The sequence below is a fragment of the Heptranchias perlo genome, chromosome 2, assembly GCF_035084215.1.
Source record: "Heptranchias perlo isolate sHepPer1 chromosome 2, sHepPer1.hap1, whole genome shotgun sequence".
Classification (NCBI taxonomy): Eukaryota; Metazoa; Chordata; class Chondrichthyes; order Hexanchiformes; family Hexanchidae; genus Heptranchias; species Heptranchias perlo.
Genome location: NC_090326.1, coordinates 19,234,527 through 19,250,493, shown reverse-complemented (window position 1 = coordinate 19,250,493; position 15,967 = coordinate 19,234,527). Strand labels below are relative to the sequence as shown.

General features: G+C 45.9%; 1 protein-coding gene across 1 annotated transcript in view; it reads right to left on the bottom strand.

Moving 5' to 3' along the window:
• The window catches only part of LOC137335649 (collagen alpha-6(VI) chain-like), a 136,438-nt gene that overhangs the window by 75,698 nt on the left and 44,773 nt on the right, over window positions 1–15,967 (bottom strand). The window contains exons 11-17 of the mRNA XM_068000943.1: window positions 13,327–13,405; window positions 9,374–9,519; window positions 7,499–7,591; window positions 3,928–3,981; window positions 901–972; window positions 790–816; window positions 611–655 (exon numbers count right to left, since the gene is read on the bottom strand). Coding sequence (XP_067857044.1) covers window positions 611–655; window positions 790–816; window positions 901–972; window positions 3,928–3,981; window positions 7,499–7,591; window positions 9,374–9,519; window positions 13,327–13,405 — 516 coding nt within the window. The remainder of the gene's footprint in view (window positions 1–610; window positions 656–789; window positions 817–900; window positions 973–3,927; window positions 3,982–7,498; window positions 7,592–9,373; window positions 9,520–13,326; window positions 13,406–15,967) is intronic.

Below are 15,967 nucleotides of genomic sequence, written 5' to 3'. Positions count from 1 at the left end.
CTCAAAGTGAGTACCCTCATCGGAGATAGGGCTACTGCTGGGAGCATGTGGAAATCAGTCAGGGATCCCTCTCTCGATCGCTATCCATCTAGAGAGTGTAAGTGCGGATGTTGGGTTAGGACAATATCGAGCTTGCCTATGAAGCTCTACATGGGACCGTAGCCTTCTGACACTCACTGCCTAGGTTCATACTTGGAACAGTCACTTCAGCAAGGTGCTTTAAGATTGACTGGTGTCTATGGAACTGTATCTTGGCAGGAATTGACATCTCCAGCAGGAGAGAAGGGCAGAAAACCACCAGCAAAGAGATAAAACTCAAAACACTAATCTTACGCTTTACACTGAGCCAGGTGAAAATAATAAATAAAATGGGAAAGTCTAAAATGTGTCCGATTGCAAAATGCACCTTCTTATGTCATCATGCCAAAACTTTCTAATTTCCAGAAAGATTTAAGACTATATAGGCAGGGTAGTGACTAGATTGTCACTTCAAGTATCAGTTTTGTTCTTGTGGCTATGCACTGCGGATAAACACACATGGTCCATCTGACCAGGCAGTAATGAATTGTCAGGAGCAGCGACCATACACTAAGGTTGAATCCTAAGGTACCTGCTCTCCACTTATCCCATCAGTACCATCCACCGCTGCTTCACCCTGTGAACAAATGATTCATCCATCAGTGAGCCTCTCTCAAAACAATCAATAGCTACAATGCACTCTACAGAAAAAATAATATATGTTTTGGAAAGAAGTATCAAAGCTTTCGTCAAGCTCGAACATATATTTACCTTCTGTCCTGGATACCCTCTCGCTCCCTGAAAGACAGAGATTGTTTGGTTAATAATGAGATGTTAATCATCAAATGAACCGCTATTGAAGTTCACTCAATAAACACAAACCTTGAGGCCCCTGGGACCTTGGCACCCTTCGGCTCCTTGAGCTCCATCAACACCCGAAGGTCCTCTGTCGCCCTAAGAGAGTCAGAACACGATTTACTTGGTGATAAGTTAAAAGGGTCGCACAGGGTGACCTAACCATCGCAGTGCTCCCAGGCACATCCAGGGTTTAAATGCATACCATGCAGTTTTTCCTTGTACTTTTCCTCAATCATTTTCCTTTGCCCCCTCCCCCCAGAAATGAAAACTCAAAAGAAAAATCTGAAAACAATGAAATTATTAAAATATTTAGCTTTGCTTTTGGTCCAATCTGTTTACACGTGCTAAACACGTCACCAAGCTGTAATGTCATCTGTGAGGTGTGTGCAATTGACAGCGCCATTTTGGACTTTGAAAATGCTGGGCAGCCATTTTGGAATCAGGGCCTAGATTTCCCACAACATTCTGCCTGATAAGTTAATGCTGTGCTGGAGCTATACGCTCTATTTCTGGTCAATTCTTCCTCATTTATGCCGAGTGTTAACCACGTCAGCATAAAACCAAGGTTGCGAGGTCCCACCCTGAAGGTGAAAATAACTTTATGGGGACAAGTTTATACATTTCCAGGGACTGTAAAAACAGTGTTGTTTTTGTTACTTTTTTTTATTGCTGTTACCATCTACTTTGCCTTTGTGCCACTTGTTGACAAGCTGCTATTTACAGGCCCACATTTCAGCCAGAACGCAGTGGATTTCCCATTGGGAATCTGCCTCTATCTTTGCCTCTTGGAGGACGAAAAAGAGGATGCTAAGGCTTTATAAATCACTGATTAGGCCTCAACTGGCGAATTGTGGCCAATTCTGGGCACCACACATCAGGAAGGATGTCAAGGCCTTAGAGAGGGTGCAGAAGAGATGTACTAGAATGGTACCAGGGATGAGGGACTTCAGTTATGTGGAGAGACAGGAGAAGCTGGGGTTGTTCACATTAGAGCAGAGAAGGTTAAGAGGAGATTTAATTGAGGTGTTTAAAATTATATGGGGTTTTGCTAGAGTAGATAGGGAGAAACTGTTTCCACTGGCAGGAGGTCGGTAATCAGAGGATGCGATTTAAGGTAATTGGCAAAAGAACCAGAGGGGAGATGAGGAGAAGTTTTTTTTACAGCAGCAAGTTGTAATGATCTGGAATGCACTGCCTGAAAGGGCGGTGGAAGCAGATTCAATAATAACTTTCAAAAGGGAATTGGATAAATACTTGAAGTGGAAAAATTTGCAGGGCTATCGGGAAAGAGCAGGGGAATGGGACTAATTGGATAGCTCTTTCAAAGAGCCGAAACAGGCACAATGGGCCGAATGGCTTCCTTCTGTAATAGATACAATAAAAAGATTACTTTTAGCTTTGATGGTGATCTTATTCTAACAGTTTGACTGCTATGAAATCTGGACGTTTCTACTCAAAGCCTGCGGACATGCGGTGCAAAAACATCAAAAGGATTTTATTTGTTTTGGATGCACTGTGGTCATATAAGTAAAGAGCATCGTTGCTGGGAATAGAACAGGGTATGGAAAACTTTGGCCATTGACCAAAATACTAAGATGGAAGGATAGGTGAGAGGTCACCAGACGAAATCAACAACACACACACACAGTGGAATGTGGGAGAATTACTGCTTCATCTCTGTTTTAATGCAAAACCTACAGCAGGTGGTCGACACTCAGCACTAATTTGAAAGGCAATAGGCCATTGAAAGAGGTAACTGCTCCAGATATGGTGGGGCCATGCCTTTGTTTTAAAGCAAAACCGATCAACACCTAGGACATTGGATACAAAAGGAAGCCTTGTGTGACAAGCTCTAAAAATCGGAATTAACAATGACCCATCGGGAGAAGCAATTGCAACATGATGAGGGACCATTAAAAAGCCATCAAAGGTTCTTAAGGACTTTGTAAGAACTGTTTAAACAGACATGAAGTTTTTTTTTTAAAAGTGTCGAAGACCATTGTAAGAGAGGTTATTAGAAGTGGAAACTCGAAACCTCTCTCTCTCTCTCTCTGGCTCTTGCTGGCGCTTGTGTGATGCTTGTCTTGTTCTGCCTGTCTCTGGAAGAGCAGCTTCCACCGAACAACAAGGCGAGGGAAAGGAATTCTACAGAGAAGGTCAGCAGCTCTAGAAGCAAGCCGACACACAAGAAGAAACCAGAGCAACAGCCCCAGTGACCATTGGACACCTCACGGCAACAAGAGCCTTACGAAACAACCAACCAAATATTGCCACCAACCAACCGGGTAATATTGGGCCACCGCAACCAAAGAAAACCAACTCGGGAGAAAACCGAAGAGCCGCAAAGTTTCCACTCTACAATCTATTCCTGACTTACCTCTGGGTGAATTACTGTACAAGGATTCGTTTGGTGAGCATTATCTCTGGCCCTTTAGAATTCAACTTAGCTAGTACAGTGGGATTGGGAGGGGTGAGGTATCTTTCTACTGTAATTTCCCTCGTGTGTACTGAAGTGTTCCCCATTTTATTAGAGTGTTAAGATTGTCGTGTTGTATTTCCTCTCTTGAATAAAGGTCAAAGTTCTTGCACTAAAACCAGTTGTCTGCTGCACTTTGTCACAACCCCCAAATAAGTCCAAGGTCTAGAACCCAGGGAGCGATTCAGACCACTCAGAAGTCAGAGGCGAAGCTGACACACACCACCACCCCCATACACCCACCAGAGGAAATAGTTTCTCTCTATCTACCCTATCAAATCCTTTAATCATCATAAACACATTAATGAGATCACCCCTTAATCTTCTATATTCAAGAATCCGAAACGCACCATCTAGAGTGCAATTCTCTTCTCCCCTGGCACCCACCCCCGCCCCCACTCTTGTTTCATTCCCGCCAAGTTGTACCAAATTGTCGGCAGCCTCAAGTCGTTAGGATTGGCACTGATTTCTGAGCCTTTGCGCTTATTTTGTCCAGATCCAAATATTTTTAAATCAACGACGTTTCCATACAAAACATCACTCTTTTCAACAAACACTTTAACTCGTCAATTTACCATACTTCCATCTTGTCCTGGATAACCTGGAGTTCCCTTTGGGCCTTCAATTCCCTGAAACAACATCAAGGGCATAAATAGTATAGCAAACGAGTACAAATTAGGTAAGGATGATTTCACCATTCGCTCCATTAATGTTTCGGTATGTGAACTGGCTGGTCTGATTGCAATGCCCTGCAGGCCAGGAAGGACTCAGATTCAAACCCCGGCCTGAACAACGTTAGCTGAGCTCAGCCACGGTGATGGGAGGAGCCTTACAATTGGCCTCAACGACCCCAGGTTAGCAAAGTAAAGGAAGATAGCTAGAGTGCCCGTTCTTTGTGACGAGCCAGTGAAACCTTCCATAGTCGAATTGCCTTAGCCACTCAGGAGCCGCATTTCTGCTCCCCTAGCGGCACACGCCCGATGTAATTCCACCAGGAGAATGGCGGACAGGCTGTAAATTCGGCTAGGACTCAGAGTTGGCGGATCCCGGTCTCTGCTGGTAGTTTCCATGGCGACCTACTTGGCGTGGACATCAGAGGGGGGCACGGCTAGCGGGAAGGCATTCCCAAGCCATGAAATTCCTTGTCCTTGGCCTGGGTTACACCAGGAGGCCTGTACACCGGGCACAGAAAGGTGCATCGACCCACGCAGTGGCGCTCTTTGTGGGGATCCTGTCCTGAACACCCCCCCCCCCCCTCTCACCCCAACCCCAAATCCTCCTTGAAGAAAAGTTGCATTGGGGCGTGCGGTGGGGTGGGGAGTGGGGGGGAAGAGGTCAGCCCCCTTCACAAAACGGTGGGTGGAGCTGGGGCTAAGAAATGAGCCATTGACCATTGCTCCATCTCCCGCCTCCCATCACCCGCACCTGTGTGGGTACCCATCAGGAATATTCAGGTGAGGGGACGTCCTGACCTCAGCGGGGGTTCTGGAGCAGAGGTTCCTGGTGGATACCTTGAAGTCGGGGAGAGAAGGTCCGTTGAATTTTAGCCCTCACAGCCTAGGTTTAGCCATGAAGAACGGTGTTGTGAGTGAGGTATCAAGGTGTTGGTGACACTCAGAGACCCCATACCCCAGGAATAGGTCTGCAACCTAAGGGAAAGGTGGAGGGCAGGGGGGTTGGGGGGGAGACAGTTTTTTTCCCAAGTTTCTATTTTTCTTTCTCACCAATGTTCTCTCCTGACCTCCCCATAAGGCGTTGACCCCATTGACCCCTTGCTAGTGTAGGGTTCCATGGGCACCAGCCACGCTCTGGTCCCTCACCCAGGAGGCCATGGTTCATGTGTGAGCCTCGACAGTCGACACCGAGAGACCATTTTCCCACAAGGAGAATCGGAGCCGAGCTCGATCGTGAGCTCCCCCAATGCCCATACACTGGTTCCTGGGTAACGCTCAGGATCAGAAAACTGGCTGATTTTTGCCCTGCGTAATGTGGGGTTTTGAAACCAATTACAGAGCCCTGACTAACGGCCTGGCTGAGGTTGGTTAACACAGCACAGGTCAAACCCGGGCAAAGTTACTCACTGGTATAAAAACTGAGCCATTAGATCGATAAGAAAAGCTTTCTTAAATATTTCAGAGGTAATAATGGAGGCCCCATCCCAGTGTCAGTTCTGGGAAGTACCCACTCGTACACTCTGGTATTGATCAGGCTAAAGTTCATGGGGTCAGGGGGGAGGTCCCTTCATTGATACAGCGATGGCCTATCCCAAAATAGCGGCTGTAAACTTTGGCGCAGGCTGCTGGGTCTGCAATGAGGCCGGATTCCCCTCCCCCCACCCCTGGGAAAGAAGTGGCCCCTCATTCCACTTTGAAAGGGGCCCAAAGTGTCATCCATGAATCTTCAGGGGTTCAGGTCATGATCCAAACCTGGACCTCAGGAGGTTCGACTTCCCCATTCCGCAGGCTGGTCTCAACCACCAATCATCCACCTGGCTGGGTCTTCGGTTCCGCCCCCACCTTGGTTAGGATGGATGGAGGCTTCGCCCCTTACAAGACCACAAGACCATCAGAGAGCTCTGATGGAAGGCTGAGAGCTGCAGTGTCCAGGCCCTGGCTGATTGTATGGCACCTCTGCTGCAATCCCACCATATTGCAGCGGGAGTCCATCAGAACATTCCCACCAGATTACAGTGGGAGTCCATCAGAACACTCCCACCAGATTACAGTGGGAGTCCATCAGAACATTCCCACCATATTGCAGCGGGAGTCCATCAGAACATTCCCACCAGATTACAGTGGGAGTCCATCAGAACATTCCCACCAGATTACAGTGGGAGCCCATCAGAACACTCCCACCAGATTACAGAGCAAGCCCATCAGAACACTCCCACCAGATTACAGAGCGAGCCCATCAGAACATTCCCACCAGATTACAGAGCGAGCCCATCAGAACATTCCCACCAGATTACAGTGGGAGTCCATCAGAACATTCCCACCAGATTACAGAGCAAGCCCATCAGAACATTCCCACCAGATTACAGTGGGAGTCCATCAGAACATTCCCACCAGATTACAGAGCAAGCCCATCAGAACATTCCCACCAGATTACAGAGCAAGCCCATCAGAACATTCCCGCCAGATTACAGTGGGAGTCCATCAGAACATTCCCGCCAGGTTACAGAGTGAGTCCATCAGAACATTCCCACCAGATTACAGAGCAAGCCCATCAGAACATTCCCGCCAGATTACAGTGGGAGTCCATCAGAACATTCCCGCCAGGTTACAGAGTGAGTCCATCAGTACATTTCCACCGTATTGCAGCTGGACTCCATCAGAATATTCCCATCAGATTTCACCGGGAGTCCATCAGAACATTCCCATCAGATTACAGTGGGAGTCCATCAGAACATTCCATCCAGAGTTACAGAGCGAGTCCATCAGAACATTCCCACCAGATTACAGTGGGAATCTATCAGAACATTCCCACCAAATTACAGTGGGAATCTATCAAAACATTCCCACCAGATTACAGCAGGAGTCCATCAGAACATTCCCACCAGATTACAGCAGGAGTCCATCAGAACGTTCGCACCAGATTACAGAGGGAGTCCATCAAAACATTCCCACCAGATTACAGCAGGAGTCCATCAGAACATTCCCACCAGATTACAGCAGGAGTCCATCAGAACATTCCCACCAGATTACAGCAGGAGTCCATCAGAACGTTCGCACCAGATTACAGAGGGAGTCCATCAAAACATTCCCACCAGATTACAGCAGGAGTCCATCAAAACATTCCCACCAGATTACAGCAGGAGTCCATCAGAACATTCCCACCAGATTACAGCAGGAGTCCATCAGAACGTTCCCACCAGATTACAGAGGGAGTCCATCAAAACATTCCCACCAGATTACAACGGGAATCCATCAGAACATTCCCACCAGATTACAGCAGGAGTCCAAAAATTACATGAACTCAAATTCATAAAAATTGCAATTGTAGAAAATCGCTGCAAATACTTCTATTTCCTAATAGATGCTGAAAGTATTAGAATAATATAAAAATGCAGTATTACCTTTTAATGAAAATCTTTATGCTTATTTTAAGAACCCTATTCCTTTCAGTAATATTCTCATTTTGCCTTACTTTAAATCCTTGCTCTCCTTGAAGTCCACGTTCACCCAGTTGTCCTGCACACTTGCAAAATAAATCACAGCATTCTCTTTCTGCAATTGTATCCTGCAACAACAAAATTGGATGCCGTTTTAAGAATGTTTAACCATGATTTAGCAACGTTTTTATGATTAACATTTCTCTAACTGTCTTTTTTTTGTATCTGTAATGGGTAAGGACCAATTAAGCTCATACAGCGCTGCAGTGAGGGAGTCATGATCAAACTGTACAGTGCTCTCTTCAGACTAGACTTTCAATACCGTGTCCAGTTCTGGTCCCCAAGAGGCAAGGGGAGATATTCAGGTGCTGGAGGCAGTGCAGAGAAGAGCCACCATGCTGATCCCCAGTGTCTTGGGGTCTGAGTAATGAGGGAAGGCTGGAGAGACATGGGCTGGTCAGTCTTGATAGGAAAGGGAGGTGAAATTCGACTTGGGCAGGGATGCGAAACAGGAGGAATCGCATTTTCCACACGTTATACGTCCCGTCCGATATTCAATTCCACTGACTTCAATGTCGGGAATCAAGGGATGTGGGAATCGGGTGGGAAAGTGGAGTTGAAGTAGAAGATTAGCCATGATCTTATTGAATGGCGGAGCAGGTCCGAGGCGCGACATGGCCTACTCCTGCTCCTATTTCTTATGTTCTTATGAACCGAATATTGGGCAGGAGGTATAACTGGCAACCTGGCTCAAGTTGAATTCCACCCCAGAGGCATTTGTGAGGAAATCTTACAGAGGTATGGAAAAGCTAAATCCGGAATGGTACTTTAAGGTAAACAGTCAGATTAGGACAAGCAGTTACCGTTTCATACCAATAAGAGGTAGCTTTACAACAACAACTAACATTTATATAGCACCTTTAATGTGGTAAAACGTCCCATGAAGCTTCACAGGAGCATTATCAGGCAAAACTTGACAACGAGCCACATAAGGAGATATTAGGACAAGTGACCAAAAGATTGGTCAAAGAGGTGGGTTTTAAGGAGCAAGTTAAAGGAGTAGAGAGAGGTGAAGAAGCGGAGAGGTTTAGAGAGGGAATTCCAGAGCTTAGGGCCTAAACGGCTGGAGGCACGGCCGCCAATGGTGGAGCAAAGGGAGTGGGGGATGGACCAGAGGCCAGAGTTGGAGGAACGCAGAGATCTCGGAGGGTTGTAGGGCTGGAGACTGATGCCAGGAGGCTCTTCTTCATGCAGAGAGAGATCAATTCATGACATGGACTTCTCAGTGGAGTGATGGAGGTAAAAACCCTGGAACCATTTAAGAGAAAAATTAGATGCAGTAATTGAAGGGGGTTTTGGGTTGTCAGGGTTAAAAATGAAGTTGGGCCGAATGACCGTCCTCATCCATAATTATCTTGCAATTTTTTGCAATCATGCAGCAATGATCGCAAACACTAAACTCAATATTTAGCCTAACTAGATGGACAACACACGGCAATTAGGTAAAGAGGATAGGAAGAAAAATCTCAAACAACTCAGAACACGTCATTAAAATAATTCAACAAATGAAACATTTTGACAGTATTTTTTTTGAAAACATGCCATGTCTTAGAAGATATAAATAACAATAATATATTAACGTTGCTATTTTTAAAGAGGAAGCCAGCTCTCTGGGATATTGTTAACTTAGCATGATCAACCAGACATTGAACTAGTTATACATTTAGCCGTCTGGTTAATCAGTTATACTTTTCGGTAACTAGTTGCACTTTTAGTTAGCTAATTCCCTAATCATCCTTCAAAGCTCTCAATTTGGAAAAAGCAAATGATTAAATCAATGGATTGTTTTTTGAATGAACTTTTTCCTAAAACCTTCTACTGATGTTCGTTTCTCTTTCAGAGTCACTTACAATCTCAGTGAGTAAAGCACCTCCAATATCACGCATTCCAATTGCCAATCTTTGTCTGTAGCCAAATCCTCTTCCGAATTCCAGTTCAGGAAGGTCGTCAGCCCTTACTGTGTTTTCCAGAGCAACCATGATTAGTGCATTGACACCTGTTTGGAAAATGAAACATTGACTGTTCGTGGTTAAAATATCATGCGGCTGGTGTGAGCCTTGTCATTAATCAGCGTGTTTACCCCAGCGATTAACCTGTTACCTCATTGCATGATCACAACTAAACTATTGTTCGTGCTTTACTCATTTTATTTTCAGGTTCCAGCAGTTGATGACTGCGGGATCTGAACCAAACAGTCTGCACGGCTAAGGTTTTCAACTGTTTGTGCGCACTGTCTACAAAGTTGCATTGTAGGATTGATTTACCAAGCTTCGCACATTCCTCAGCCCATGTGTTCCCTCGGCAGATTTTTCCTCTGTTCAATAGTGACGAGTGGATGATCCTTCTCGGCCTCCTTCCTGCGGTCCCCACCATCACAGAAGCCAGTCTTTAGCCAGTTCAATTCACTCCACATGATACCAAGAAACGGCTAAGCACACTGAACACAGCAAAGGCTACGGGTCCCAACAACATCCCGGCTGTAGTGCTGAAGACTTGTGCTCCAGAACTAGCCGCGCCTGTAGCCAAACTGTTCCAGTACATCTACAACAGTGACATCTACCCGACAAAATGGAAAATTGCCCAGGTATATCCTGTCCACAAAAAGCAGGACAAATCCAATCCGGCCAATTACCGCCCCATCAGTCTACTCTCAATCATCAGCAAGGTGATGGAAGGTGTCGTCGACAGTGCTATCAAGTGGCATTTACTCACCAATAACCTGCTCATCGATGCTCAGTTTGGGTTCCGCCAGGACCACTCGGCTCCAGACCTCATTACAGCCTTGGTCCAAACATGGACAAAAGAGCTGAATTCCAGAGGTGAGGTGAGAGTGACTACCCTTGACATCAAGGCAGCATTTGACTGAGTGTGGCACCAAGGAGCCCTAGTAAAACTGAAGTCAATGGGAATCAGGGGTAAAACTCTCCAGTGGTTGGAGTCATACCTAGCACAAAGGAAGATGGTAGTACTTGTTGGAGGCCAATCATTTCAGCCCCAGGACATTGCTGCAGGAGTTCCTCAGGGTGGTGTCTGAGGCCCAACCATCTTCAACTGCTTCATCGTAAGGTCAGAAATGGGGATGTTCGCTGATGATTGCACAGTGTTCAGTTCCATTCGCAATCCCTCAGATAATGAAGCAGTCCGTGCCCACGTGTAGCAAGACCTGGACAACATCTAGGCTTGGGCTGATAAGCGGCAAGTAACATTCGCACCACATAAGTGCCAGGCAATGACCATCTACAACAAGAGAGAATCTAACCACCTCCCCTTGATATTCAATGGCATTGTCAATGCCAAATCCCCCATAATCAACATCCTGAGGGTTTCCATTGACCAGAAACTCAACTGGATCAGCCACAGAAATGCCATGGCTACTACAGCAGGTCAGAGGCTGGGTATTCTGCGGCGAGTGACTTACCTCCCAACTCCCCAAAGCCTCCCCACTGCCTACAAGGCACAGATCAGGAGTGTGATGGAATACTCTTCACTTGCCTGGATGAGTGCAGCTCCAACAACACTCAAGAAGCTCGACATCCAGGACAAAGCAGCCCGCTTGATTGGCACCCCATCCACCACCTTAAACATCCACTCCCTCCACCACCAGCGCACTGTGGCTGCAGTGTGTACTATCTACAGGACGCACTGCAGCAACTCACCAAGGATTCTTCGACAGCACCTCCCAAACCCGCGACCTCCACCTCAAGAGCAGCAGGTGCGTGAGAACGCCATCACCTCAAAGTCACACACCATCCCAACTTGGACATATTTTGCCGTTCCTCATCGTCGCTGGGTCAAAATCCTGGAACTCCCTACTTAACAGCACTGTGGGAGAACCTTCACCACACGGACTGCAGCGGCTCAAGAAGGCAGCTCACCACCACCTTCTCAAGGGCAATTAGAGATGGGCAATAAGTGCTGGCCTTAACAGTGACACTCATATCCAGAGAATGAATTTGAACTAAAAGAGTTTGTCTTTGTATTTTTGCGAATCCTTGTAACATGAGAAAATCTGTATGCCAATAGATTGATTGATTGGTTATGGTTCTTTGAACAGATGATTATAGTTCCTAACATGTGCCCCATTTGAGGGACATCTTGAAAATGGATCCGTGTAACTGAATTGCTTATCTTGGTTTGATATATGGAATTTAACACTTCATCTATCTTAGAAGCCTGGGATCAGCACCTTCAGGAGAGGAAGTAACTCCTATATTGTAACAACAAATTATCTCCATCCAACAGTGAAAAGTTAATCTATTGAAGTGAAGGGAAGAATCGGGTGCGGTGTAAAATGGGGGTTCTGCCAATTTGCTGTCAGCTCATTTCAAGCTGCAACAGACACCAATTCTCACCCCAGTGCTGTTCAGCATGAAGTAATTAGCAACTCAATAGCCATCTGCAAGGGAGCCCCCAAAGACACAGAGTCAAAGCATAGAACCGGCTTGCTGTAATTGCCGACATTTGAGACCTGGGGCACCCATTCACAGGAGGCTCCAACTTCTGGCCGAAAGAGACTAAAGGGTTGGCCTGTGAGAACCTTGATCTGCACAGCACACTCCTTGGCTGAGTCCAATTCTTTGCATCTCCCAATCCAGGACAACAACAACAACTTGCATTTATATAGCGCCTTTAACATAGTAAGACGTGCCAATGCACTTCACAGGAGCAATAACAAACAAAATTTGACACCGAGCCACATAAGGACAGGGTTGGTCAAAGAGGTAGGTTTTAAGGAGCATCTTAAAGGAGGAGAAAGAGGTAGAGAGGCGGAGAGGTTTAGGGAGAGAATTCCAGAGCTTAGGGCCTAGGCAGCCAACGGTGGAGCGATGAAAATCGGGGATGCGCAAGAGGCCAGAATTAGAGGAGTGCAGAGATCGCGGAGGATTGTAGGGCTGGAGGAGGTTACAGAGAGAGGGATGGGAGAGACCATAGAGGGATTTGAACACAAGGATGAGAATTTGAAAATCGAGGTGTTGCCGGACTGGGAGCCAATGTAGGTCAGTGGGCACAGGGATGATGGGTGAACGGGACTTGATGCGAGTCAGGATAAGGGCAGTAGAGTTTTGGATGAGCTCTCCCTCTCTCCACATGTTTCTTCCCAATAGCCTGCACCATTACTACATGCAGTGGTGAGATTTTTTCTTGTCCATTTTACTCATCATATAGTTGTATGTTTCTATTTGGGTTGAGAGTTGAATGTAATATGACTTAGTTCTCTCCCATGCAGTAAGGAAACTATTTTTTTATTGCCTCTTGTCCTTCTTTTAAAAATTTTTTCTCCACATCCTGTAGCCTGAGGGGAGAACAGGAATGTGGACAAAACTAAAGCAACCACAAACAACAAACATTGCAAAGGGCACAGCCCTTCAGGAAACTCCTGCTTCCGAACATCAAGCACTTTGCTGTCACGGAAAGAATGGCATAGCATGAGGCAGAGATAAAAAAGTGATACAATCTCCGTGTACCTGGCAAACTGCTCGTTAAAGTATTGTCACAATCACAGCAATGGACATGGATTTTCCCCAAAACCTTGTTTCTCTTAATGCACTGGGATCTCTTTGTTTCAAATACTGAGAATTGAGGGACGATACACCCCTGTTTGATAAGAGCTCTACGCTGTAAAGTAACATCTGTTACAGATCCAGATGTTAAAACCCAATAGGAAACTTAACTTAAAAAAAAATCCCTGAATGTTTCTCGTTAAATGCCGCTGTTCAATGCCAACATTCAGTGCTATCAGTATCCCCGGGAGCACATCTAATATCTTCAACACAGGCTTGCAGTTAATCCCGGAGCTGGTTACCATTAAGCCGGAGTCTTTCTGACGCTTCCTTCAGCCTCTTCATGCTGTCATCTGCTCCATCTGTAAACATCACTATCACCTGGAAAGAGAGAGTTTAAAAAGAACCATAAGAATGGACAGATTGGAAAGTCCCAAAGCTTTCAATGGAACTCAGCCCGTTTAGGTGCATTTACCTTGTGGTGGGTCTTCCGACAGCACCAGCAGTTACGGCCCGAGGAAAGCTCACTGCCAGCCATTGAGAAGACCCTGGTGCTGTGCTAAATGGGTGGCCTAGTCATCCCAACCCATGGCCAGAACATTGGCAGCTGGTTTACAGCTCCTCCAGAGAGAGTGAACTGTCGCCAAAGTCAGGCTGGCATTGCTACCTGAATATAAAGTAAATGTACAATAATACCTCCTTTAGACATGCAACTTAAATAGAGATTCCAGGGATATACAAGCAAAGGAGATTCCGGGATATACAGGCAGAGGAGATTCCAGGGATATACAAGCAAAGGAGATTCCGGGATGTACAGGCAGAGGAGATTCCAGGGATATACAAGCAAAGGAGATTCCGGGATATACAGGCAGAGGAGATTCCAGGGATATACAAGTAAAGGAGATTCTGGGATATACAGGTAGAGAAGATTCCAAGGATATACAAGTAAAGGAGATTCCAGAGATATACAGGCAGAGGAGATTTCAGGGATATACAGGGAGGGGAGATTTCAGGGATATACAGGCAGAAGAGATTTCAGGGATATACAGGGAGAGGAGATTCCAGGGATATACAGGCAGAGGAGATTCCAGGGATATACAGGGAGAGGAGATTCCAGGGATATACAAGTAAAGGAGATTCCAGGGATATACAGGCAGAGGAGATTCCAGGGATATACAAGTAAAGGAGATTCCGGGATATACAGGCAGAGGAGATTCCAGGGATATACAGGCAGAGAAGATTCCAGGGATATACAGGCAGAGGAGATTTCAGGGATATACAAGTAAAGGAGATTCCAGGGATATACAGGCAGAGGAGATTTCAGGGATATACAAGTAAAGGAGATTCCGGGATATACAGGCAGAGGAGATTCCAGGGATATACAAGTAAAGGAGATTCCAGGGATATACAGGCAGAGGAGATTCCAGGGATATACAGGCAGAGAAGATTCCAGGGATATACAGGCAGAGGAGATTCCGGCATATACAGGCAGAGAAGATTCCAGGGATATACAGGCAGAGAAGATTCCAGGGATATACAGGCAGAGAAGATTCCAGGGATATACAAGTAAAGGAGATTCTGGGATATACAGGTAGAGAAGATTCCGGGGATATACAGGCAGAGGAGATTCCAAGGATATACAAGTAAAGGAGATTCCAGAGATATACAGGCAGAGGAGATTTCAGGGATATACAGGGAGAGGAGATTTCAGGGATATACAGGCAGAAGAGATTTCAGTGATATACAGGGAGAGGAGATTCCAGGGATATACAGGCAGAGGAGATTCCAGGGATATACAAGTAAAGGAGATTCCGGGATATACAGGCAGAGGAGATTCCAGGGATATACAAGTAAAGGAGATTCCAGGGATATACAGGCAGAGGAGATTCCAGGGATATACAGGCAGAGGAGATTCCGGCATATACAGACAGAGAAGATTCCAGGGATATACAAGTAAAGGAGATTCTGGGATATACAGGTAGAGAAGATTCCAAGGATATACAAGTAAAGGAGATTTCAGGGATATACAGGGAGAGGAGATTCCAAGGATATACAAGTAAAGGAGATTTCAGGGATATACAGGGAGAGGAGATTCCAGGGATATACAGGTGGAGGAGATTTCAGGGATATACAGGCAGAGGAGATTTCAGGGATATACAGGGAGAGGAAATTCCAGGGATGTACAGGGAGAGGAGATTCCAGGGATATACAGGCAGAGGAGATTCCAGGGATATACAGGCAGAGAAGATTCCAGGGATATACAGGCAGAGGAGATTCCGGCATATACAGGCAGAGAAGATTCCAGGGATATACAGGCAGAGAAGATTCCAGGGATATACAGGCAGAGAAGATTCCAGGGATATACAAGTAAAGGAGATTCTGGGATATACAGGTAGAGAAGATTCCGGGGATATACAGGCAGAGGAGATTCCAAGGATATACAAGTAAAGGAGATTCCAGAGATATACAGGCAGAGGAGATTTCAGGGATATACAGGGAGAGGAGATTTCAGGGATATACAGGCAGAAGAGATTTCAGTGATATACAGGGAGAGGAGATTCCAGGGATATACAGGCAGAGGAGATTCCAGGGATATACAAGTAAAGGAGATTCCGGGATATACAGGCAGAGGAGATTCCAGGGATATACAAGTAAAGGAGATTCCAGGGATATACAGGCAGAGGAGATTCCAGGGATATACAGGCAGAGGAGATTCCGGCATATACAGGCAGAGAAGATTCCAGGGATATACAAGTAAAGGAGATTCTGGGATATACAGGTAGAGAAGATTCCAAGGATATACAAGTAAAGGAGATTTCAGGGATATACAGGGAGAGGAGATTCCAAGGATATACAAGTAAAGGAGATTTCAGGGATATACAGGGAGAGGAGATTCCAGGGATATACAGGTGGAGGAGATTTCAGGGATATACAGGCAGAGGA